A 24,511-nucleotide genomic window follows, 5' to 3' on the forward strand; every position below is an offset into this window, starting at 1 on the left:
CTATGATGCTCAATGAATGTGGATCAATTCTGCTCTAGAGTACAGAATCTGCTCCACACATGACAGTATTTTTTGAATCAGATAGAAGCATGGATTCTGGTTGACCACCCATCTACACATGCAAATAGGATTGTTCTTCACAATCCACATCGAGTTTTATAAAATCATAATTTGTATAAAATGCATAATCAGAAGTTTGGGGATATTAAGCACATAAACAAAATACTCATAAAGATACTACAGTACATTAATCACTAATCAGTCTTATTTTCTCAGCCAGTTTCTAGTCTCTGAGTTTGCAGGTGATGTTAGTTGAGTAATAACATGGAAACACCACATATTTTTCAGTATTGTTAACACTTGAGCACCTGTGAGTATTAAGGTGGGGAGATCCTTTTTTTTAAATAATAAATTTATTTTTTATTGGTGTTCAATTTACCAACATACAGAATAACACCCAGTGCTCATCCCGTCAAGTGCCCCCCTCAGTGCCCGTCACCCATTCACCCCCAACCCCCGCCCTCCTCCCCTTCCACCACCCCTAGTTGGTTTCCCAGAGTTAGGAGTCTTTATGTTCTGTCTCCCTTTCTGATATTTCAGGTGGGGAGATCCTATTTGCTTTTCAGTTTAGAGACTATTTCCCATATGTGCCCATATATCAGGTCACCTCAAGCTCCCTGGCACCTACTGGGTAAAGTAGCCTCCTTTGGTTGTGTCAGTCCCTTCCAGATAAATGCTCAGATTTCCTGATTTCCTCATATTTTCTCTAATTCTTTCCAAAATGGTGGTTGGTATTTGAGGAACTCAGATGAGACATGGCATAGCTGAATTAGGGACTCCCTGGCATGTGTTGGTTGTTGTGTTGGTGTTTACCACAAGATCATTGGTTGGATCCTTGTGTCCCAGGTCAGCAGTATCTGCTGCGTGTGGTTGGGTTGGTCCTAACCCTACATGTTTGTTGACATGTACCGTCAATCTTAGTGGCCAGTCTATCCCTTGACTATTTTCTTGTCATAGGCCATTCTCTTTTGCCGGAGTGACCCCATGACACTTCTTGTTGCTATTGAGATTCCCTGCAGCTGGTTGTGACAATTCTTTGGTTAATAGATGGAACAGACAGATATGCAGTAGTCCTTGCAAAATGTCACTACCATAATGAATCCCTCTGGTGAGCTTCTAGTCAGACTCTAATTCACTTCTAAGCCTTGGTCTTTGTCCTCTTCTCCTGGACTTTGAATGGTTTCTGGGGAATATAATACATTAGAGAGAAATATGGAAAACACATTGTTCCAATTAAAAAATCCACAGTTACCTTCTGCCAAAGACAACTTGCACTAGTGTGAACTTCCAGTTACCAAATAAGTAAGTCATGGAGAGTGGTGGGGTCCCTGGGTGGCTCAGTTAGTTAAGTGTCCAACTCTTAGTGTTGGCTCAGATCATGAGATGGGACTCTGTGCTCAGCAGGCAGTCTGCTTGAAAATTCTCTCCCTCTGCCCCTCCCCTCACTCACATGCATTGTGCTTTCTCTCTCAAATAAATAAGTAAATCTTAAAGAAAAAGGTCATGGAGATGAAAAGTACAGCAGAGGGAATATAGTCAATAACATCTTAACATTGGTGACAGATGATGACTCTGTTTATTGTGATGAGCATTGATAATGTATAGAACTGTTGAATCACTCTTGTTTATTCAAGAAACTAATATAATATTGTATGTCAAATTCAATAATAAATAAAAATTAAAAAAAAAAACCCGAAGAATAATTATACTGGGTTGGGCAAACAGACCAGGAAGACTTTATTCAATACTACAGTAATGAGGGTCAAGACTATTGCAATAGGGGAGAGAGATTGAACTCAACTCTCTTGAGACAAAGGGTAGGAGAGTTTTTAAGCACTGAGCTGAGCCAGTAGAAAAGTACTGAAGAACATGGGGGGGGGGGAGTTGGTCAATGCGATTAGGCATTTGTGTTTGCTAATTGGTGATTATGGAAATTAGGCTCCTACCCTCCCACAGAGACTGGGAAATGAGGCACTATCTTTCTTGATGACTGCATATCAAGGGATGACTCAGATCCTTTAGAAAGACGTTCTCAGATTGTAAGCCTGGAAAGAGGCTTGATGAAGATTTATATCTCAAGGGGCAGAGAAATAATTTACAGTTGCAAGTTTCCTAAATTAAATGCTCTAAGAAAAGGGAAATTGGGGACCTATACTCAGGAAGGAGCCTGTCTAAAGTTTAATCAAGCTGAGGGAAACATCAAGGCTTTCATGGTCACAAGCATCACTAGCAGTTTTTCCTGTTGTCTATAAAAATCAAAGTTCCCACAATGAGATAACACTAAAAAGAAGGAATAAATCATGGAATTTAATAAAGTATGTATATTTAAGACTAAACTCAACAAATACGTAAGCCTAGAGGTAAGCATATCTCCTTAATTGGAAATATGATATTATCTTGATAGGTCTTCACATTTTTACAAACTGAGAAAGCATTAAATGATTTAATCAGTCAAAGGCTTGGGTTTGGTTTTGCACTTTTTACCTTTTTGATATACTATGCTCTGGTAACGCTGCCTTTTCCAGTCATTATGTGGAAATGATGTCTGTTGGTACAAGAGAGTGACTTCAGTTTGTTGACCCAGAAGGAGTGATATGAGAACATTTGGCTCATGACAGCTTATCATCTCTGTCTGGCTAAGGAAGATAAAAAAAAAAAAAAAGGAAGGTACGGAAGCAAAAAATGGTTTTTAAACCTCTGGGATATTGTCAGTGTGCTCTTTCTGATGCATGATGTCATTTACTGAAATGACCTGCCTCACTGCAATAGATCTAAATCGAAACTTTTAGCAAGGCATCGTAATGGGTTTAGAAAGCAAAACATGAGCAAGTCCTGATTATCATTTGAATTTCTAGACATCATGTGCTAAAAGTCAGTTTTCTGAAATGACTAATTTGAGTGAAATAAAACTTACTGGCTCAGAATTTATTGTTTTTACAACTTTTTTCCAGCTTTCCAGAGTAAATTTGGCTGTCACAAAATTTGCAAATCAAATATACAAATCAAAATGCCCAAACAGAGAAAGGGTGTAAATATTTACTTTTCAATCCACTGAATTATTAAAGATTTCAGAAATGTTTGCACTGGCAATACAAGAAGTGGGATGGAAAGTCAGTCTGCCAATTTGCTGTGAGGGAAAAACGGATCAACAAGCAAAGAACTAAAACCTCAGAGAACTGAGTGAGGTATGATTAATTTAGAGCCTCTCTGGGGAAATGAAGTGAAAAGCATTTTTTTCACAGTATCAAAAATCAAAAAACAAAGCCATAAATATATCTAGGAAATGTAGTTTACAAGTGATTAAGCTATATAACTTTGGGGCAATTGGTTGTGTGTGTGTGTGTGTGTGTGTGTGTGTGTGTCTCAGCCAAGAGCTTGAGCTTTCTCTTTGAGAACTTCATTGAAAATACGTTACTTCAAAGAAAAGTGTGCCTTTATTTAGTCAGTCTCAAGTTCTTGCTTTGCCACTAGTTTGACATATGAATTTACATAATCTTATTATATCTATATGGCTACAGATTTATTTCATTTCCTTATGCAGTACACATTTAATAAGTATCCACTGTACATTGGGCCATGTGCTAGACACTTAGGATTTATCAGTGAATAAAACAGGCAAAGACTCTTGGCTTCATTGAGCTTACATTCATTGAGCTTACATTCTAATAGGGCAAGGTAAAGGAGAAACAATAAATATAATAAATAGGAAAATCACATACTTTGTGTAAAGATGTCAGTTTCTGTCAAAAAAAAATGAAAAAGTGGTTTTGGGTAAGACAAATAAGAACAGGATTGCTGGGTGGGAGGAATTGTAGCAAGGGAGTCAGGGGATACAGGCCTTTACAGGAAGGATCGGATCTGAGTGAAGACTTCAAAGTGGCAGGGTATTATTAACCCAGTGTATCTCAAAGAAGAGCACTCCAGGGAGACAGGATCGCTTCACAGAGCAGGGGATGGGAGGTAGGAGAATGGCTGGTGTTTGCTCAGAGGACCTCGAAGAAGACCCTTGCTGCTGAAGGGGTGAAGAGGATCAGGCAGACATGTGTGGGAGTCATATATGGGGGCAGATCAAATAGGACTCTGTGGGCCATATAGTGATGACTTCGTCTTTCACTGTACATACGATTGAGAGTTACTGCAGTGTTTTGAACACAGGGATTTTAAATCTGTTGCATGGGGAATGGAGTCTCAGTGAGCTAAGGCAGAAGCAGAGAGATTCTTCGGTGGCTTTTGCAAGAATGCAGGGTAAAATCCTGTGGCTTGAGCCAAAGGAGTGCTGGTGAAGATGGGGAAATAGATTCTGGAGAGGTGAGCAGCACCAATAGCATTTTCTGTTAGTTTGGTAATATGGTAAAAAAGAGAGGAGTCAAAAATGACTTCTTTGTTGTTGCTGTTCTGAGAAACTAGAAGGATGGAATTGTCATAAACTGGGCCAGGGAAGGGTGGGAACAGAGTAGGATTAGGGGGAAGAACCAGGTTTTGGTTTAGAAAATGTTACAGATATCAAGGGGCGGAGAGAGTTGAATATACAAGTCTGAAATTCAGGAAAGAGGTGTGGGGTGGAGGTATAAACCAGGGAATTATTGGCACATGGGTAATATTTAAATCCAGGAGGCCAAGAGAGATTACAAATGGGTGCATGGAGACAGAAAAGAAACTGCAACGAACTGAGACCTGGACCATCTCAACCCACAAAAGTGAGAAGAGGTAACGGAACCAGCAGTGGGGACTGAGGAAGAGCAACCACTAAGCTGGGAAGAAAATTAAGAGAAGGAGCTTTTGTGGAAGCTGAGTAAACAAAGTATACTGAAGCATTGGGAGGAGCCAAAATATTCAAATGTCTTCGGTAGGCCAGGTGGTAGGAAGGCTGAAATCTGAGCGTTCGATTTAGTAACATAGAGTTCTTTGGTCATCTCCATGAGAGCAGGTTCAGTTGAGTGGTACAAAGTGAAAGGCTCCTTGTAGTTGGCTTGAGCAAGAATGACATGAGAGAAATTGCAGAATGTGAGTGTGGACATCTTACTCGAAGAATGACAATGTAAAAAGCAGGAAAAAAAGTACAGTGGAGTCAAGAGAAGCTTTTTTTAAAAAAATGGGGAAAATAACAGCATGCTTGTACATCCAGGAGAATGATCCATTAAAGCATTAAAGAGAAAAAATATAATGAAGCAGGAGAGAGAGGAGAATTGCTGAAGCAGTGGCCCCGAGCAGGCTCAGCACAAGTGAAGGGGTGACCTCCTGGCTCATAGAACTGGAAGGCACAGGGAATGGCCTGCAGGCACAGCTGGACTCAGGGGTGCTGACTGTGCCAGCAGAACTTGGTCTCACCTCATTTCCCACCTCTGCTTCGTTCTATATTGGCTTCACTCAGGAAGGCTTTCCACAAATATAGCTTCTGCAGTTTGATGCCTGAATCCTATTCTTTCAGCTTTCTCAGCAGAAAAAAAGGGTCTCTTCTTCAATAGTTCCAACAGAATACTGGATTGCTCCACCGGCCTGGCTCAGGTGATCATCCGTGTGAGAGTCCCTAGGACCAGGGAAGGCAATGCCAAGATTCCAGAGTGTTCTGTGGTAAAAGACCTGCAATTTGCACAGCATCAATAGTGTCGTGTTTTTTTCTGGGCAGAAGAAACAATACTGGTAATGACACAAAGTTGTTAAGAGTCCTAATTGGTGGCCCGGGAACACTGCAAACCATTTAAGGGAAGCAAACAAATATTGGCACACTGTTCCTTTTGTTTCCTTACATTATTGTAATTTAATGTCGGGATCAAAATGATTGGGCAAACTTAGACTCTTGGGGGAAATCTAGTTGAAAAAAGTAATTATCTTAGAGGGAAACTTTCTTATGACAATTTTAATTAAGCCAATCATGTCTTAAAATGTAGATGGCCTAATGGTATGTCATTCAACTATGTGTACTGTGCTTTGCATCCTTGAACATTTGTGTCCTTCTACACTTTAAATACTGGGAAAGAAGTATGACTCCTTCTTTCCAAGCAGTTTGTACCTTTACAAAGTTAACAAACTCTATAACACATCATCTCACTGATAACCATTAGGAATGGCAATCATGCCATTTTTAATATCAGTAGGGGATAAAGGTGATTTTTTTTCTCTATTTTAAGGCTTCAACCTAGAGTATTATTTTCTTCAATTTTTCTTTCACTTTTCTGAAATTATAAGATGTATCTCCATGAGCAGAGCTAAATATTATTGATAGCTGGCAAATGGGATTTATGAATCTTAAATATAATTCAACCAGTCAGTTATTAATATTTAAATATTGAATAAATTATTTGGATATATTCTTGGAATAAAATTAACCACTATGGGCAATTATAGTTGTATAATTATTTTAGGGGTAAAAACCTGAAAAGGAAGTGACTTTTTCTTTTTTTTAAAGATTTTATTTATTTATTCACGAGAGACACAGAAAGAGAGAGGCAGAGACATAGGCGGAGGGAGAAGCAGGCTCCCTGTGGCAAACGCGATGCAGGACTTGATCCCAGGACCCTGGGATCACGACCTGAGCCGAAGGCAGATGCTCAACCGTTGAGCCACCCAGGCATCCCAGGAAGTGACTTTTTAAATGAGATCCTCACAGAGATTTACATTATTTCTAAAATAAGTAATTTCTTACCTACACTAAAATGATTTTTATAACATCAGGAAAATTTAATTTGCATAATATTAGGAAAACTTACTTAGCTTCTGTAAATCTTTTTTTAAAGTTTTATTTGAAAAGAAGAGATGTTAGAACATTTCATTTCACTAGATAATTTTAGTAATTAAGCTTAATATGATGCATAAAATTTCTAGTAGAGTGTTTAATACACAATAGGCACTAGACAATTTGTAGTTTGCTTTTCTTTCCTTATGATTCACAGCAACATATTTTAGAGAAGCAAGTTCCCTGGGAAACTGATGTTTAAAAGTGGTAGGCAACAGATACAAGAGATGCTGTATTTGTAGTCATTTGGGAACTAAGTATTTTTAAAGCTGAATTTAGTGCTGTGATCATAAATCTTTATTAGGAGTCAATAGTAGTAATAATTGTTTTATAATTTAAAAAGTAACAACTACCATGTATCCACATGTTTGCTTTGTGTGAGAGAAATCAATAGGCACTATAATATGTTTTTTTTTTAATTAATTCTTAGAGCAGTACTACAACATTTAATTTAAAAATCCCATCAATGGGGAGGATTTTCAGTTTTAAATGTGAGGTTTCAGGCTATGATATGAAGAGTAAGCAAATGTTTTTGTTTGGATAGACTTATGACACTTTATTATGCCAAGTCTCAATGATAAGGCCACAGCTGGAGAAAAAGGAGGGTGAAATAGGAAGAAAATGAGCCGAGCCCGAGCGGACAGGACTCTTGTTTTTGTTTTGTGGGTTAAGTGTCAACCATTGAATAGATGGGGTTATGAAGAGATGGTCTTTGGTCTGTAGGTGTTGGTCTACTGCAATGGCGAACATACGGGCATATTAAAAACATCATTAAGGGCAGCCCGGGTGGCTCAGCGGTTTAGCGCCGCCTTCAGCCCAGGGCGTGATCCTGGAGACCCGGGATCGAGTCCCACGTCGGGCTCCCTGCATGGAGCCTGCTTCTCCCTCTGCCTGTGTCTCTGACTCTCTGTCTCTCTCTCTCTGTTGCTTGTGAATAAATAAATTAAATATAAAAAAAATCATTAAGGATGAATAATACTTGATGGACAGCTAAGAGATTTGGTTAATAAACAAAATAAGGAATTCTTTTATTTTATAGTGATTTAGAGTTCACGGTTGGCTGGAGTTAGCTCTCATTTTTTTTCTTTTGTAAAAAGTAAATATGAAAACAGCGTGGCTCCAGAAAGCTAGTTGCTTTGGTGATGGCCATACGGCTGGTTAATCTAACGTCAGCTTTCATTTCCTCTCACTCCTGTTCCTGCTTGTCCCCACAGACTACCACTACCAGAGTTGCCGTGTTCTGCCCATTTCTGTATCTATATCTATATACCTGTACCTTTACCTCTAAGTTTGCATCTTCCACATTACTCTTTAGCGTTTGTTTTAAAATTAGAACAAGCATAACACTCCATCACATACTTAGACCACGTGCATCTGCAGAGCCGAACAGCTTAAAACCCTGTGGGGAATCTCTGGATTCCCTGTGGCCAATTTAACGTGGTAAAGCCCAGGAGCATCTGAATTTCCATTACTTTATTGGTGTACCTCGTTAATGATCTAGCTTAATTTGCATATCAGTAGTACCTTTTCACCACAGGTGAGAAATTGAAATGTTCAAGGTCAATTAACTGCGAATGTTTCAAGTGGGGTAGTGCAGCTGTAACAGTGCACGGTGCTGGGAAGAGGGAGCGGTCAGTGAGTGGTGCCTCTTTCTCCTGATGAGAATTGATGATCCAATTTTAACTCACCAGAGTCATGCTGATTCTTTTTTTCCTCACTGTGCTCCTCTCATGTGTTCACTTTTTAAATACTGGTCTATCAAGGAGTGTCAAAATGCTAGAGAAAGATTATGAAATTCTATATTAAAAAGTTTATAGACCATTGGAATTAACTAGAAAGAGCAAGACACAAAACAATCAGCATTTTCCCAGAGTTATAAGCTGATAGAGATAAAATTCCTAACGTTGAAATGTCAGGTTAAGATGATGACCGGCTGAGGGCACTTCATTCACTCTTTTCCAACTTTTCTATGTTAAAAAAATAATAAGGGCAGCCTGGGTGGCGCAGCGGTTTAGCGCCGCCTGCAGCCCAGGGCCTGATCCTGGAGTCTTGGGACTGAGTCCCACATCGGGCTCCCTGCATGGAGCCTGCTTCTCCTTCTGCCTATGTCTCTGCCTCTCTCTTTCTCTCTCTCTGTGTCTCTCATGAATAAATAAAATAAAATCTTTAAAAAAAATAAAAAGAAAAAAATAATAAAAATCCAAAGAGATAGGCAGTTGTAGCAGTAAGAGGTCTGAGGATGTGTGGTTAACATCAGACAGACCTCAGGAGACTGTCAACTTTGAAACTTGGGTAGATCCTGAGGATGAATAGTAAAATTAGAGAGGACAGTAGAGGGAAATAGTTACCCATTCACCACTTTACTCCTGTGTCCGTACTTCAGAGACATGGTCTTTGTTAACTTGAGGGAGGAGAGTTGGCTCTTCTACTACCTGATACCTAATTCTAGGGGTCCCCTACCTATATCAGCAGCATCTTTTCTACATCCATTGGGAATTCCTGATTCCATTTATCATAACAATCGGAGAGGTACTGTTGATCCTGGTTAAGAGCACTGTGCCTCTTCCTGCTCTGCAGACTACAGCAAGGTGTTTAGACTCTCTGTGTAACTTATCCTCTATTCACTAGGCTGCTTTGAGAATCAAATACCAATGCCTTCACACTGTGCCTGACACAAAGTACTTACTGGCTCAATAAATATTGAGTAATACCACAGTAGAGTAAGTAGAGGAGGTAGGATGGAGTTCCATTACATCCTGAGAAGTGGAATATGAAGGAAAATTTGGGTTAGCTTTAAAAATAATGGTATGGGAGCAGTTTCCACTGAGGGTTCAGGAGTTTTCCGAGCTGTTTGTGGCAAGGCACTATTTAAGGTGGTCTTCATATCATTCAAGAACAGATTATTCTCTTCCATGTAGATAGCAGGCCTCAAGAGGAGGGGATGTCCCTTATGGACACCAGAACTGTGCTGGATAAATGACACCAAGACACCAAACATGCAGCCAGAGACCATGTCTACCAAAAAGCCCTCCTGCTCAGAATATGAGAATATTGTCTTCTAACCTAAACATTGTAGATGGTGTTGGTGAGCAAGAGAACTCTACCCATCCAGGTCACTGGCCAAAAATTGTAGTATGTATAAATATTCTAGATCAAAAAGAGAGTATTATACTTTTGATGTATGGAGTGGAAGACACTTTTTGAACAATGACTTATTTCAAGAAAAAAGGACATTTGAGGGGGGAGAAAAGGGCCTTGTTATAAAGACAATGTAGTGAGTAACTTGGGAATCATGCACTAACGTAAGAAGGAGTTAGTACCGTGCTTCAACCATAGTCACCCTGGGGCCGGGTACCAGACAGGGACAAGCCCTGAGCTCTGGAGCCCCTTCACAGTAGTCCACAGGGAGCCCACAGAGCCTCACTAACTGTGCCCCACTTGCCATGTATAAGCTGACCCCGTAGCTCTGAGTTGTGCTCATTCTTTCTGAGGGTGCTTATCACACTGTGTGCCCCTGCCTGGCAGGCTTCTCTTTGGAGCTGTTGAAAACTTCTGCTTTTCCTCTGTCAGAGACTCATTGTGTTGTATCTGCCATCAAAAGAATTTTTAAGTCTTATAAACAATTGTTAACACAGATTTGTCCTTTTAGGTTCCATGGTGGTATGTACCACACAATAATAGCAAACATTTATTTGGCATCTCTTTGCATTAGGGCATGTACTCAGTGAATGTGCTCAGTGAAACAGGGCATGAATGTCAATAATGCTTGAATAAAAATAGTTAGTAAATTAATGTAATCTTCTATTTAAATGTTAGACTTTATATCCGAGCCTCAAGGTAGATGACAAAATGAAGGAAAGAAAACATGTGCTAATATTCTTATTTGGGGTTTTATGTAATAGATGTTGTATTTTAATAAATAGTGAATATTAGGTAATTATGGATTTAAGAAGGTATTAAGCCCTATTTCATATATATATGCATATATATATATATGATTTGTATATAAACCATTCTCTATTATCAATGTCAATATTACTTAAATACATTTCCCAAATTAAGGCCTTATTGTACTAAACTGAAAGACATGCAGTAGTTACATCTCTAATATTCTGGTGTGCAGTGAATAGAAAAAAATATAAGTACTGCTCTACCTATACATCCTTGAATATACAATAGATTCTTATTTTTCACTCTTGAGTGCTTAGGCACACTTTACTTTATGACCTTTTCCCTGACTGTGCCTCCCCCACCTCTCACCCACCACCTGCTTCCCTAGACAGGATAGAACCAGTGGTATATTGGTGAATTGCCTGGGGTGGGAGTGGTTGCTTATTTGTAGTTTGCCAATTTCTGTGTTTTAAATATTCCCACCACGGCCAGTTGTGAACATGGCTATATTTAACAATCAGCTTGCAAAATTCCTGAAAATTTAATTGCTTCTCATACACTGTTGCCAGCCAGCTCCAGCCTTCTACTGGATAGAACTCTCTTCCATCATTTATTGTATTATTGTTCCCTGCACCTGTCTCACCATTAACATTGGTGCTTCACGCATGTTTTTTTTCAACGTCTGTTCCGTCCATAAGGCTGTAAACACAGCAAGGATGGGGACTATGCCTTGACCATCTGTATTCTCAGGCTTTTAATGCTGTATTTCTTTATTCAGGAAGTTTGAACATGATCAGATGCCAAAGGTAGTTTTCTAGTTCTATCCCATTGTGAACTATGATTGAAGGTTAAATCATTACCTAATCATGTATGGGCAGTAAACCTGCTAGTTCCAAGTGTAGACGTGAATGTCCACCTGTCAAATTAAGCGTTTTAAAATTCAGTAAGATCCTTGGTTCTCCCCAGTGTCAGGAAGTCTAAATACCTACAAATGAATATAATTAACACAGGTTTCATCTATTCTTACTAAATTCTTGTTTTTCTATATTATTCTACGTTATGAGAAGTTTCATATTTTGGAAATCTGAATTTATTAAATTCCATACAGGAGTACAGTTTTACTGGTTTTTCTAGTCCACTAACAGATTTTTAACTAATCTTTTGCCCATTTTTTTGTTTCTATTTGCATAAAAGGGGCTGGTGGCTGGTCTCCACTTGTATCAAACAAATACCAGTGGTTGCAGATTGACCTTGGAGAGAGAATGGAGACTACGGCTGTGGCCACCCAAGGGGGATATGGAAGCTCCAACTGGGTGACCAGCTACCTTCTGATGTTCAGTGACAGTGGCAGGAACTGGAAACAGTATCGACAAGAAGACAGCATCTGGGTATGTTTCCTTGACAAAATACATAGTCTCTTAGGGAAAGAAGTAGGGTCATCCCTACATGTTGTTAACAAATTTTCTAAACTAAGTTGAGAAATGGAATTTTTGAAATTACTTAGAAAATATTTTTCAAGGAAAAATACATTAATATTCATTTCTAATACATTTCGTGCTATAACTTATGAAAGTACTAAAGGTAAATTTATCTCAGAGGCTTCAGGAATTGGAAAAAAAAATTATTTTTCCACTACATAGAGTGGAAATCTAAGAAATAAAGAAAACTTATAAAAAAATTTTTTAAGCTTTGTCCAGTAGCACAGTGGTTTTGCATTGTTTTTATTTAAATCTTGGTTAAAAGAATTTGTTCCTTTTATTTCCTCTGATGACTCTGAGATTTCTGAACATCTCCCTCTCTCTAGTATATACAGGGTTTGTATATATAATATTTGGAATATTTATATGTGATACACACACATATATATGATTTTTATATAAACCATTCTCTATTCTTTTAAAAGTGTGTAAGTGGTGTAAAATGTAATGTATTATGGGTAAGGGCATAGCTCCTATAAGAGACTGACAAGGAGGCAGTTTTTAATAAAGTGAGTGGTATTTGTAGGTGGCTGATTGTATATAAACACCTGATGGAAGAAGGAAGCAATAGGCAGTTTGCTTTGTGGTGAAGAAAGGACTTCTTTGCTAGTAGAAGGGTATTGGTTTGGATCCTCTGTGGGCTGGGGACAACATACTGCAGTAAAAGAACTTTTTTTTTTTTTTTTTTCCCTCTGGCTGAGCTGCTGGAACCAGAGAAAATGAGTAACTTAATGAAGCATCATTCTTAGCACACAGATAATTTGGAAGCCTATTTGGGCACATAATGATAATTTTCTTTGATCAGTCAATTGCCTCTCTTTTGAAAGTTCCTAGAACTCAGTTATACATTATCAACTCATGGAAGAAATGGACTGTGATTCACTCACCTTTGTATCTCTAAAGCACTTGGTGACCATTCAACGCATGTTTATTGATGTAAATTGAATTGAGAAGAAGTAGCCCTGCTCTTTCTCTAGAGAGAACAACAGTCAGGATAGAAGATGTTGCCTATAAGCATTTTTAAGAAAAGCTGCCTTTAAAATCCAAAGCAAGCTGAAGTGTAGAAGAACAAGGAAAAACTGGGTATTATGGTTGAATTAATTTCATGAGAACCATTCAAACTAGGGGTAAAATAAACAGTGATTATGAACCAATAACAATGAAAGCTTAATGAGGTGTTTATTTTAACTAGGTGTTTAGATTATCTTTTACTCTTTTTCTAAATTAAGCATTGGATTTTAAACTAGATAAGTAGAGGCTAATTCATGCTAATATTTAGCTGTGTTAAGTAAAGCATATGTTTTTGGCATTTCTTAAAATGATGGATGAACCATGAAAATTGTTTCTCTGTTAATTAAACTGGGGAAAGACAAACCTAGACCATGCTATTTGCCTTTTTTTTTTTTAGTCATATTAAAGATGAGGTGCTTAGATACTGGAGCACCTGAGTAGCTCAGTCAGTTAAGGGTCTGACTCTTGGTTTAGGCTCAGGACATGATCTCATGGGTCATGAGGTTGAGCCCCTTATTGCACTCTGCACTTAGTGAGAGTCTGCTTGAGATTCTTTCCCTCTGCTCCTCCCCCTGCTAACATATATGCATGCTTTCTCTCTCTCTCTCTCCCTTTTTTTTTTTAAAGATTTTATTTATTTACTCGTGAGAGACACACACAGAGAGAGAGGCAGAGACAGAGGCAGAGGGAGAGGGAGAAGCAGGCTTACTGCGGGGAGCCCGATGTGGGACTTGATCCTGGGACCTGGGTATCACCACCTGAGCCAAAGGCAGACGCTCAACCACCGAGCCACCCAGGTGCCCCTGTCTCTCTCTTTCAAATAAATGAACACATTTTTAGAAAAGGTGAGGTAGTCAGCATGAAATAGATGCATAATGATATCCTTAAGTAATCCAAACCAATCAACGTAAAGACAGATGGCATCTATCACAATTAATTGTCAAGGTAACACTGTCTTTTAGATTATGGTATAATTTGTTGGTTTACTCACTGTGCTCCTCTCTTGAATGTTGAACACCCTAAAAATAGAGGCTGTGGCTTCCAACCTTTCATTTCAGCATCCCAAATCTTTAGAGTTCCTGGCATGTTAAACCATAAGAGACACTTAACTATAGGAAATAAACTGTGGGTTGCTGGAGGGGAAGTGGCTTGGGGGATGGGGTAACTAACTGGGTGATGGGCATTAAGGAGGGCATGTGATGTAATGAGCATTCAGTACCTAGTGTGGCACATGGCTTTTGTTGAGTGTATTACAGAAACAAAACAAAACAAAACAATGAATGAATAAGTAAATTTGAATACATTATTGATCTCCTAATCTGGGTCTAACTTTATAAAAAAAGTTCTGGGAGGTATAAAAAGAACTCATGTTAATGTCCTCAATGAGATAAAACACATTGAAACAAACCAAAAAATGATTCACAGAAGCATGCAAATATGGGGTACAGACTTCTAGAGATTTGGAAATTGGTGAACTATACTGATCATTTGACTGACTGTTAAAAAGGCTGGGCTCACATGGGTATTGAAAAAAAGCATGATGACTTAGATTATGGAAGGATTAAGGAAGCTGAATGATACTTTTGGATATGATAAAGAAAATTGATGGATAACTTTGAATGTCAAGATCAAAATTAATATTCTACAGCAGGCAGCATGCATACACATAAGACAGATGAAGTTGTGGTGTAGCTAAAACAACCCAAATCTCATACCACACACACATCCTCATGCTACCTGTTTATCCCAGGAAGGCTGCAGAGTTCTATTCTACTCCAGTTACTCAGGTGCCACTCTAAGGGACGCTCCCTTTCTGTGAATCCACAATTGCCAAAGCAGAAAAAAATGAAACATGGTGAATTGTACCCAGTTCTTGACATTTCACCTGGAATAACACAGATCACTTCAATTTGGGTTGTTTGTTTAATCAAAGTATAATTTATAATTGATGTACATAGTAAGGAATTTAACCCTTTGTTGTATTTTACAAATATATAATTCCCAAATTCTTTTTCTTTACTTGGTATGTTTTTGCCCCTTTTTAAAAAGGAACTCTGGGTTGTATACAGACAATACAAAACATGCCAGTTTTCTTTAAGAGCTTCACATTCTGCTCCAGATGATAGAAATAAATCCATGAAAGAGAGTTAGGAAACACATAAGCCATTATACAAGTGTGTGATGGAAAGAGAAAGAAGAGACAATTGTGAATTTAGAAACAAATAAAATAAAACCCATCAACACGGATTGAAATGCTGCTGTGAGGATCCTCACTCTCCCTTAATTTGATCCTGCCTTGAGCACTGGGGAAAACAATGACTTCTGTGTACCTGAAACAATTAATAAAATGCCCTGATGCTTCTTAAAAATAATCTTTAAAAAGAAAGGCAAAATATTTTATTTATTATCTATACAGGTCACACACATATTTAATTGAGCTGTAAACTTGACAGGTATATGATATTTTGTACAATTATGCATTAAAACATTTCTTTAGAAAAGATTTATAGTCCAAGCTCATAAATGTAATTTATACAAAGTACTCTAGTAGATGGCATATAAATATTTCACAAAAAATTAGAAGATGCAAGGCACTAAAATTGTTCCTTTCAAATTGAAGATACAATAAAATCCCTCAACATCTATGATCAAAAGACTTTTCAGCCAGTTTATTGTAAGTGATTGAAAAAGTAAATGTAAGGTGTAATTTTCACTCATTTAAGAACAATTGCTGAATATCATGAAAGTAACATCTTAGAGACCATTTTAAATAGATTGTGCAGGAACTTTATAGCTAAATTATTTAAATTGTCTCTGATATATGCCCAAGATTCTTTTATACTGCAGACTATATAGACAAGGAAGGGGATGTTACAGTTTTATGAATTATTTAGGTAAATATGATTGTTATACATAGAATAGTTTGCTTTTTGTTTTTTTATGGATTTCATCCAAACAAAAAACCTGTAGTGTATTTCTAAGGTTAGTGTAGTTTTATCTTGTTTTTTAATTAGAAGTGTTTAATGTCGTGATTCTGGGTTTGGCTTATGAAAAACCCAGGGTCTGTGTGACATAGCATATTTAATTGGGTAGAAGTATCGCCTGTCACAAAATATTCACACCATTATCAATTGTGAATGATTGAGTTGTCAACTGTCAAAGCCAGACAGGACAGAAACACTCCCTGCAAAGATTTTAACGTGTATTTGTTTCAAATCAAATAAATATGTGACCAGGGACGCTTAACAGAAAACCCGAGGAGGCAGGAATGCATGTGGGAGAGGTGCTATAAGCTTGGTAGACTCCCTGCCTTGCAAGGCACAGCTTTTCTAGCCCTTTCCCTCTGTCAAGCCCTTATTCTAGTGACTTGAGCCTGCAAAAATCATTTGTGGTGATATGAAGTACAACCGTACTAATGCCATGTGTGTCAACATGTCAAACCATCAAGCTTAATGCATCGCAAGACTTGCCTCAGTCCTTGGACAAACGCCTGGAGAATGCTTTAAGCTCCATCTGCCTTTCAAGACGGCCTCTACTTCAATGCCAAAAAGACATTGTTAATGAAAGTTGTCTGTATCCCCAGGAAATCTCCTGTTTGTATTTCTATTTAACTATGAGTTTTTCACTCTTTTAAAAATGATTAACCTACTAGTGCATGATTAAAGGTGGCTGCATTTGGGGTTTTAATGTGGCTTCAAACATGGGTCAGAATGGTTAGTTTGTGAGGAACCTTCTCTATCATGGAGTATGATTTCTTTTGCCTCCTTGCATCTGTGCTCATTCTATAATGTGCTATGTCAGTCTTTTGTCATAAACGTCTTTGGACACACATATATTGGAATTTTATAGCAATGTGGAATATACAAAATATATATATGCAAACCCCTATGAACTGCAGGTCCACGTATATAGCGGGATATGATAAATGGTACTGTTGTTTCACATTCTTCAAAATGATCTGTCTCTAAGCAAGCAAGATAAAAATCATTTGAGGAGAGTGATTAGAGTTAGGAGACTGGATTTGGTGTCCTTTTCAGAAATCATCATTCTCAAATCATCAACCAGGGAACAACATATGTTAAATACACCTTCCTTGTATCTCACATTCTCCCATATGACCATTCAGTGGCAGTGACATCACCCATTTTCTCCATTCCGTCTTGCCATTTGCCATGATATGATGTGGTGGATGTCTACTTCTGGCTTGTGTAGTTCCCCCATCATGGGAAGCTATGTTTGGAGTTCTCTCTCAGGATAATTCTGTCCCTTTTAAATGCCCCTTTTGTTGTTAAGACCTAGGCAACTAGGTCTTCTAAAAAACCAACATGTTAAACTCTTAGTAATTTATCTTCCCACATATAAATAACAACATAGACAATAGAAAAGAAATATACACTCCACCTAAATTAGAACCAAAAATGAATGCATATCAAGGAAAAAACCTGAAGGAAACCTAAAGGAAAATGTACAAGATATATAAAAATAATGTTTAGAATATTATCAAAGGACTTAAAGAAGATGTGATTAAGTGCAAGGTCATACCTGTTTTGAAGTGGAAAACAATATCATAAAGCTACTCATTCTAACCTAAAATAACTCATGAAAGTAAAATTGTTGTAAATTTCATGTATAAAAAGTATATATGAGAAAATAGGTAAGTTAGCAAAAATAACAATAGGAAGGAGAATCTACATGTTAGGAAATTCTATAAATCTGTATTAATTAAAACACTTTGATACTGGCACAGTAAAGCCTGGTTAAAGAAAAAAGAACAAATGTTCTTTACTATATCTAAATACATTTAGGGATTTGACTAAGATAGATGTAGCATTGAAAATATATGAGGAAATGTAAGTTAGTCAGTATAGAACTTAGCCATGGTTTTGAGGACAACAAAAATATTTTTATGTCAAAATAGATTCTGGGTGAGTTGAATATGTAAAAATGATACAGACGTAGAAAAAAAGTAATAAAAGAAAACACAAATGATGAATAGATACACATAATATTGGAAGGCACATGTCTTTCTAAGCAAGAAAACCAAACCCAGATGCCATTGAGGGAAAGATGAAAAATGAGATAATTTTTAGAAAGCTGCATGAAAAAATAGCATAAACATTAAAAGAAAGATTATAAATTAGAAATTATTTTTAGCTTGTAGGATAGCAATGCCCACTTTGAATTCACCAGCAGCAGTGGTTGGGTTAAGATTGATATTCAGATTGACAATGACCAAACAGACTTTATTCACCTGCGAGTTTACTTAGATTTGAAAAGGGATAAAGGGCAGCATGAATAGCATTCATAATAGCATAATGGATGCTCAGTTGTACTGAACAGCTTCTAAATATCCCAACAACTTGAATTGGTATAAACATGGTGACAATGGACAAGGCTGAGTGGGTGTGACCACCACAGATCAGGAAAGCTATCAGCTTCAGGGGATCTTCAGCTTTTATACCTTGCCAAATGCTAGAACTCCTCAGAGACACTTACCAACCCCTTTTGTGGTGTACCTGCATGTCATCACTCCCAGGTGACTCTCTGATACAGGATATATCTGTGGTTCCCAAATTTTACTGCTTATTTGAATTCTGATGCCCAGACAGCATCCATTCCAATTAAATAATGTTTGGGGGTGGGAACCCAGGTATTGGGATTTAAAAAAAAAGTTCCAAGTGATTCCAGTTTGCTGCAACGTATGGGAACCATTGGACTACTCAATAAACAAACTTGACAACCAAGTAGATTCTTAGTTCAGTACAAAGCATAATCAGCAGGATACCAGTCTATCTTAGATCCAGTAGACTCCTGTGCCTTCCTTGAGTATATGTTGCAAGAAGGATTTGGCTGAAGATCAATGCTACGTAAAAAAAAAAAAAAAAAAAAAAAAAAAAAAAAAAAGCTGTAAACCAGATGTTAACTCTGCCCTTCTAATGAGAAAGATCTCTGTCCTCTTAACGAGAAAGACCTACTATTATGTTAGCCACTAGCTATATAGGGCTATTTCAATTAAAAACTCAACTAAAATGAAATAAAATAAGAATAAAGTTTCTCAGTTGCACTAGCCACATTTTAAGTGCTCAATAAGTGTATTAAGCCAGTAGTTACTATTTTAGGCAGTTATAGAACATACCCATTATCACAGAAAATTCTATTAGCACAGGTACAAAACATTCTTTAAAATTACTAATAAAAATAAAACTTTATTTTTTATTTATTTTTTATTTTTTATTCATTTTTAAAGATTTTATTTTTAAGTCATCTCTACACCCAGCGTGGGACTGAAACTTACAACTCCAAGATCAGAGGTTGCATGCTCTACTGATTGAGCCAGCCAGGCAGGCACTCCTGAAGCTTTATTTTATTTTTATTTTTATTTTTTTAAAGATTTATTTATTTATTTATTCAGAGAGAGCGAAAGAGAGGCAGAGACACAGGCAGAGGGAGAAGCAGGCTCCATGCAGGGAGCCCGACATGGGACTCGATCCCGGGTCTCCAGAATCACACCCCAGGCTGCAGGTGGTGCTAAACTGCTGCGCCACCGGGGCTGCCCTGAAGCTTTATTTTTTTAAGAAAGGAAGCAAAATATAAACAAGCAGTTCATAGAAAGGAAAAGATAAATAAATATGTGAAAGTCTTTAACCTCATTCACTATTGAAGAAATGCAAATTAAAACAGGTGTCAGGTAACACTTCCTAAAAGACATAAATAAGAACGTTGGAACTACGGTGTTAAGACATAATTTGCCAAGTTGTTGTATATAACAAAATAATGTCTTCTTTAATTTTAATATGATTTTTCTTAAAAAATTTTTAACTACTACATCAAAACCATGGTATTATGGATTCTACTGTTTAACACAAGAGAAAGCTAAAAATTGATTTCTAAAGAAAAGTATTTAAAAAGCAAGTAGGGATCCCTGGGTGGCGCAGCGGTTTGGCGCCTGCCTTTGGCTCAGAGCGCGATCCTGGAGTCTCGGGATCGAATCCCACATCGGGCTCCCGGGGCATGGAGCCTGCTTCTCCCTCTGCCTGTGTCTCTGCCTCTCTCTCTCTGTAACTATCATAAATAAATTAAAAAATTAAAAAAAAAGATTAAAAAAAAAGCAAGTAGAATGAACACTTATTATGGCCTAGATCTTCTGTCTCTAGGTTTGTAAATAATATAAGTTAAAATCTATAAATGAAAGAGTGGAGGGATTATTTATTTGCTTGAATAAAAAATATATGCCATTATTTTAATATGTATTATATATTTATTCAATTAATCTTCACAACCCAATGAATTAGGAACTATGATAATGCCTAGTTTGCGTATAAGAAAACAAAGATGGGGAGGTTATTTTCCTAAGGCTGAATAGCTAGATAGGGAAGATTGTGATCCTCCAGAACCGGGCATAAGTGTCCCCTATGCTGTATGTTCAAGTATTATGAGTATGAAATCAACATTTGTTTAAATCAGTTTTTTTTTTAAAGATTTTATGTATTTTTTTGAGAGAGATGGGCATACAAACCAGGGAGAGGTGCAGAGGGAGAAGCAGTCTCCCTGTTGAGCAGGGAGCCCCACTCCCAGCTTCATCCTGACCAAGGATCATGACCTGTTCCAAAGGCAGACAGCCAAGCATCTGAGCCACCCAGGTGCCCCTGAAATCAACAATTTGAAGGAGAACCCAAATGATTTAAGACGCAGAAAACATTGCCATGAGGCGTGGGTGAAGAGGTACAGTCAAACTCTGTTGGTGGGAGAATAAATAGGTAAAAACTGTTTAAAAAGTAATGAATGTTTTTAGCGTATTGAAGGAAGGGAGTCCAAAACAATGATGCCTAATACTTTAAATCTATTCAAATACGTAAGCTGCACCAAAAAGCAACTCAAACTCTAGGGATGTATCTTGTAAATTCACTTTCACTGTGCATTTGAAATGCATGCAAGGATATTCATTGCCACATTGTCTGTAGAAGCAAAATAATATTGATCCAATCCACCAGCAGTAGATCACTTGCCTAAGTAAATTACAGCACCTTCACACAATGAAATAATTTATGGCCATCAAGAACAGATGATGCAACAATATGCTTGCCGTTTCTGGAGTGAATTCCAAACCTGATGTAAAATTTTGAAGTGAGCCGTCATTTGATAGTAAAAAAGTGAATCTTAAGGAAACGAAGACAAAGATATGGGTGGGGGGGCTTTGGATGGAAAATATGTTTATTTATAAAGCACTGGTAAAGATTAGATTTAAATGATGTTTCAAATAAAATAATCTGGAAGTAGAAAAAACAAAGGATGACAAATAGAGAACAGGTAGGAAATAATTCAATTATCAAATTTTTAAGAAAAATAGACTGTGGAAATGTCCTACTTGTTATTTAATGTGACATTTATTGATGATATAAAGATTATGGGAGTTATCAATGCAAATCATCATATATTGTTTGTTAATATTTACTTTAGTAGTAGTTTAAAAATATATATAATGGTTGGATGGTACTCCTACATGCATGTCATCTAATCCTTGATCATATTATGACAGATTAAGAGAATACCTTAGTTCTGATACTAAATTGGCCTCTGAGTCAGTTCTCAGTCAAAAAACCAGAAATTACTCAGGCATCTGAAACTGCTAAGTCATCAGAGGAAATAGGTGATGGAAAAGCTGATTGGCGAAATGTGAGATGGTGAGATAGCCCAACTTAGCGACAGCAAGAAGATGCTGTAAGTCCAAGGACTACAGGGAAAATGAGACGGTTTGTGTTTCCAGAGCTTAGAGGCTAGCATTGTCCATTAATGCTAGAATATGGCAGGGGCTGCCCAGTAGAGGATTATGGAAGCAGGGGGTGACCTTTGTGATGTATTTTTGGAATAAAGGTGAGGTGCGGAGCTGGCAACCAAGAAAGAATTCTTGAGAAGTCTTTGGTGCAAAATGGTGGTTTTATTAAAGCACAGGGACAGGACCTGTGGGCAGGAAGAGCTGCTGCCCTGGGCCTGTGAGTGGTGGCTGATAATATACCTGGGAGTTGGGAGGGCTTTGGGGATAGTGTACTCTCTAAGGAATTTTGGAAGCAAGGTTTCCAGGACCTTGAGGGGCTAGCTATTGTTGGGGAAAAGGTCACTTATTACGGTCTAATAAAATCTGAGCCATGAGACCCTTTAGATGTATATCAGTGGGCCATATGCTTGGAGGATGATTACCAACATGTATTTTGGGGGTTTAGAGATAAAGGAAATTTCTAAAGGAATTTTTTTTTAAGATTTTATTTATGTATATCAGAGAGAGAAAGAGGTCAGAGACACAGGCAGAAGGAGAAGCAAGCTCCATGCTGGGAGCCTGATGTGGGACTCGATCCCGGGATTCCAAGATCACGCCCTGGGCCAAAGGCAGGTGCCAAACCGCTGAGCAACCCAAGGATCCCCATCGAAAGGAATTTTTATCTGTTAAAGTAGACTCACAGGCTCCTGGAGGTTGGGCTAAGATTGCCTTCTTCTACCCTTAGCAAAGTATGAACATCGAGGCAGTTGAGACTGTAAAAGAATGTCCCTCTCCCTATTTCAAGGACTTGTCAGTGTGCTTTGTCCTCAGCTAGTCCTCTGTTCCCCCATCACTTTGGGAGCATGAGCCTTGTAAAAACTCAGCCACTACCAAGAAGCTGCCCAGGTAGAGCAAGAGTGGGGAGAAATTTCCTGGCTCCTCTCTGCTTTTCACCTGCTCATTTGTCTCTAGCGCTCAGCTGGGAGCTTGCTAAACCAAGAGCTTAGGGTTCTCAGTCTGCATCACTCAACCTTCCTATGCCTCTGAACAGAGCAGGGAAATGGTGACACATGGCTCTCAGGGAAACAAGCAAATGACCAGTACCGCCCTAAGGGCAGCTCCCCTCCCTAAGCTTCTTTTACTTACTTATAGAAGGAGGGGCCACGTAGAATCCAGGTACTTACTGAGTGGTCTCTCATTCCCTGTCAGTTGCAAAATTGCATCCTTCCCCATCGACCCATAAAGAAAGTAGATCAATAATATTTTGATACTGAGGAAATTGAGGTTTAAGACTGTAAGTTCCCACCTAACTAGTGCCACCTTTATAAGGTTTACATTTAGCTCTTTTCTTCCTGCTGATATTGATAAGTACGCAAAGCTAGCAAAGAGCAGCAGTCTGATACACCAAAAGAAGGGAATCCACAGTGAACATTAAATCATTGGTTTAGGGTCATTTTTTACACGCCATCTACTCTCAGGCAGTAGAATGATGCTATTAGATTATGGATTCAATTCTTTGCTGTTTCTCAAAATATACATTGTAGTGCAAAGTCTAGATTTGCTTTCAGTGTGGGGAAGATGGCATTGCTGTGTTGTTCCTCATCAAAGATTTTGTAGATGCAGGCCACGGCTCACTGCAGAGGACCAGGTAGAAAGTTTCTATGTGGATTAATACATGTACTTCTTGTTGCCTCTGGGATAGGGTAATTCCACACACTTGGTGTACAAAAATCAGCACAGCCACTATGTTTTACTGAAATGTTTTGCTTGGCTGGTGACCTGAGGGCCTGTCCAGCCCCAAACCTGGTGCGTTTCATTGACAGCTTTGTGTACCACAGCTCCCAAGTCCCATGCTCTCAGTCATCACTCTTAGGGCACTAACCAAGGTTCCTTGTGCTTTCACACTTCCCTTTTGGGTGTGCTCTTCATTCATCTGAGGTGTGCTTGCCAAATATGCTTCAGTTCATCCCTTCCAACTCGAGACCTTCCAACCACTTGCTTTCTGGTCCCTTCTGTCCCATCACTTCTCCAGTGTTCGCTAACTCATCACCAGGGTCTTGTTTCCAGTGACATCTGCAATAGTGTTATTTCCAGGGAGTCCTTGTGGATTACTTTGCATGGTTTGCGTAAGCTTAATGAACTGATTTTCAAACACATTCATGTATTTTTCATTCTCTTTCACTATGTTTCCCTTATTCCAAATTATACACTCACCATAAATAAATACCCAAATGCTGCTGGCTAAAATGCATACGATGTATACTGTCTTTATTAAAAAATAAAATCATTTCTTAATTAAGGCTGTGAATTTCTAGGAGATAGCAACACCATGCTTTTTTGCTAATGTAGTTTAGAATAGATATTAATAATACCATAATAGTAAAAGGAAACACTTTGGTGATTACTTACTTCAGATCCAGAATACAATAATCTGGTGATGTGTCTCCTGGTTTACGAGGCAGAGGTCTGTGTATGTACTGAGAGGCATCCATATGATATTTTATATGAATACGTACAAGAAAAACTCTTAATTGTAAGAACCAGGACTTGAACTAAATGGTTTTATCCACACATATTCCCAGTTGT

The 24,511-nt window shown here is 38.1% G+C and overlaps 1 protein-coding gene across 1 annotated transcript in view; it reads left to right on the top strand.

Moving 5' to 3' along the window:
- CNTNAP4 (contactin associated protein family member 4) overlaps positions 1 to 24,511 on the top strand; it is a 241,907-nt gene that overhangs the window by 59,812 nt on the left and 157,584 nt on the right. Inside the window, exon 3 of the mRNA XM_072818909.1 lies at positions 11,879 to 12,072. Coding sequence (XP_072675010.1) covers positions 11,879 to 12,072 — 194 coding nt within the window. The remainder of the gene's footprint in view (positions 1 to 11,878; positions 12,073 to 24,511) is intronic.

This window comes from Canis lupus, chromosome 3 (genome assembly GCF_048164855.1).
Source record: "Canis lupus baileyi chromosome 3, mCanLup2.hap1, whole genome shotgun sequence".
Lineage (NCBI taxonomy): Eukaryota > Metazoa > Chordata > Mammalia > Carnivora > Canidae > Canis > Canis lupus.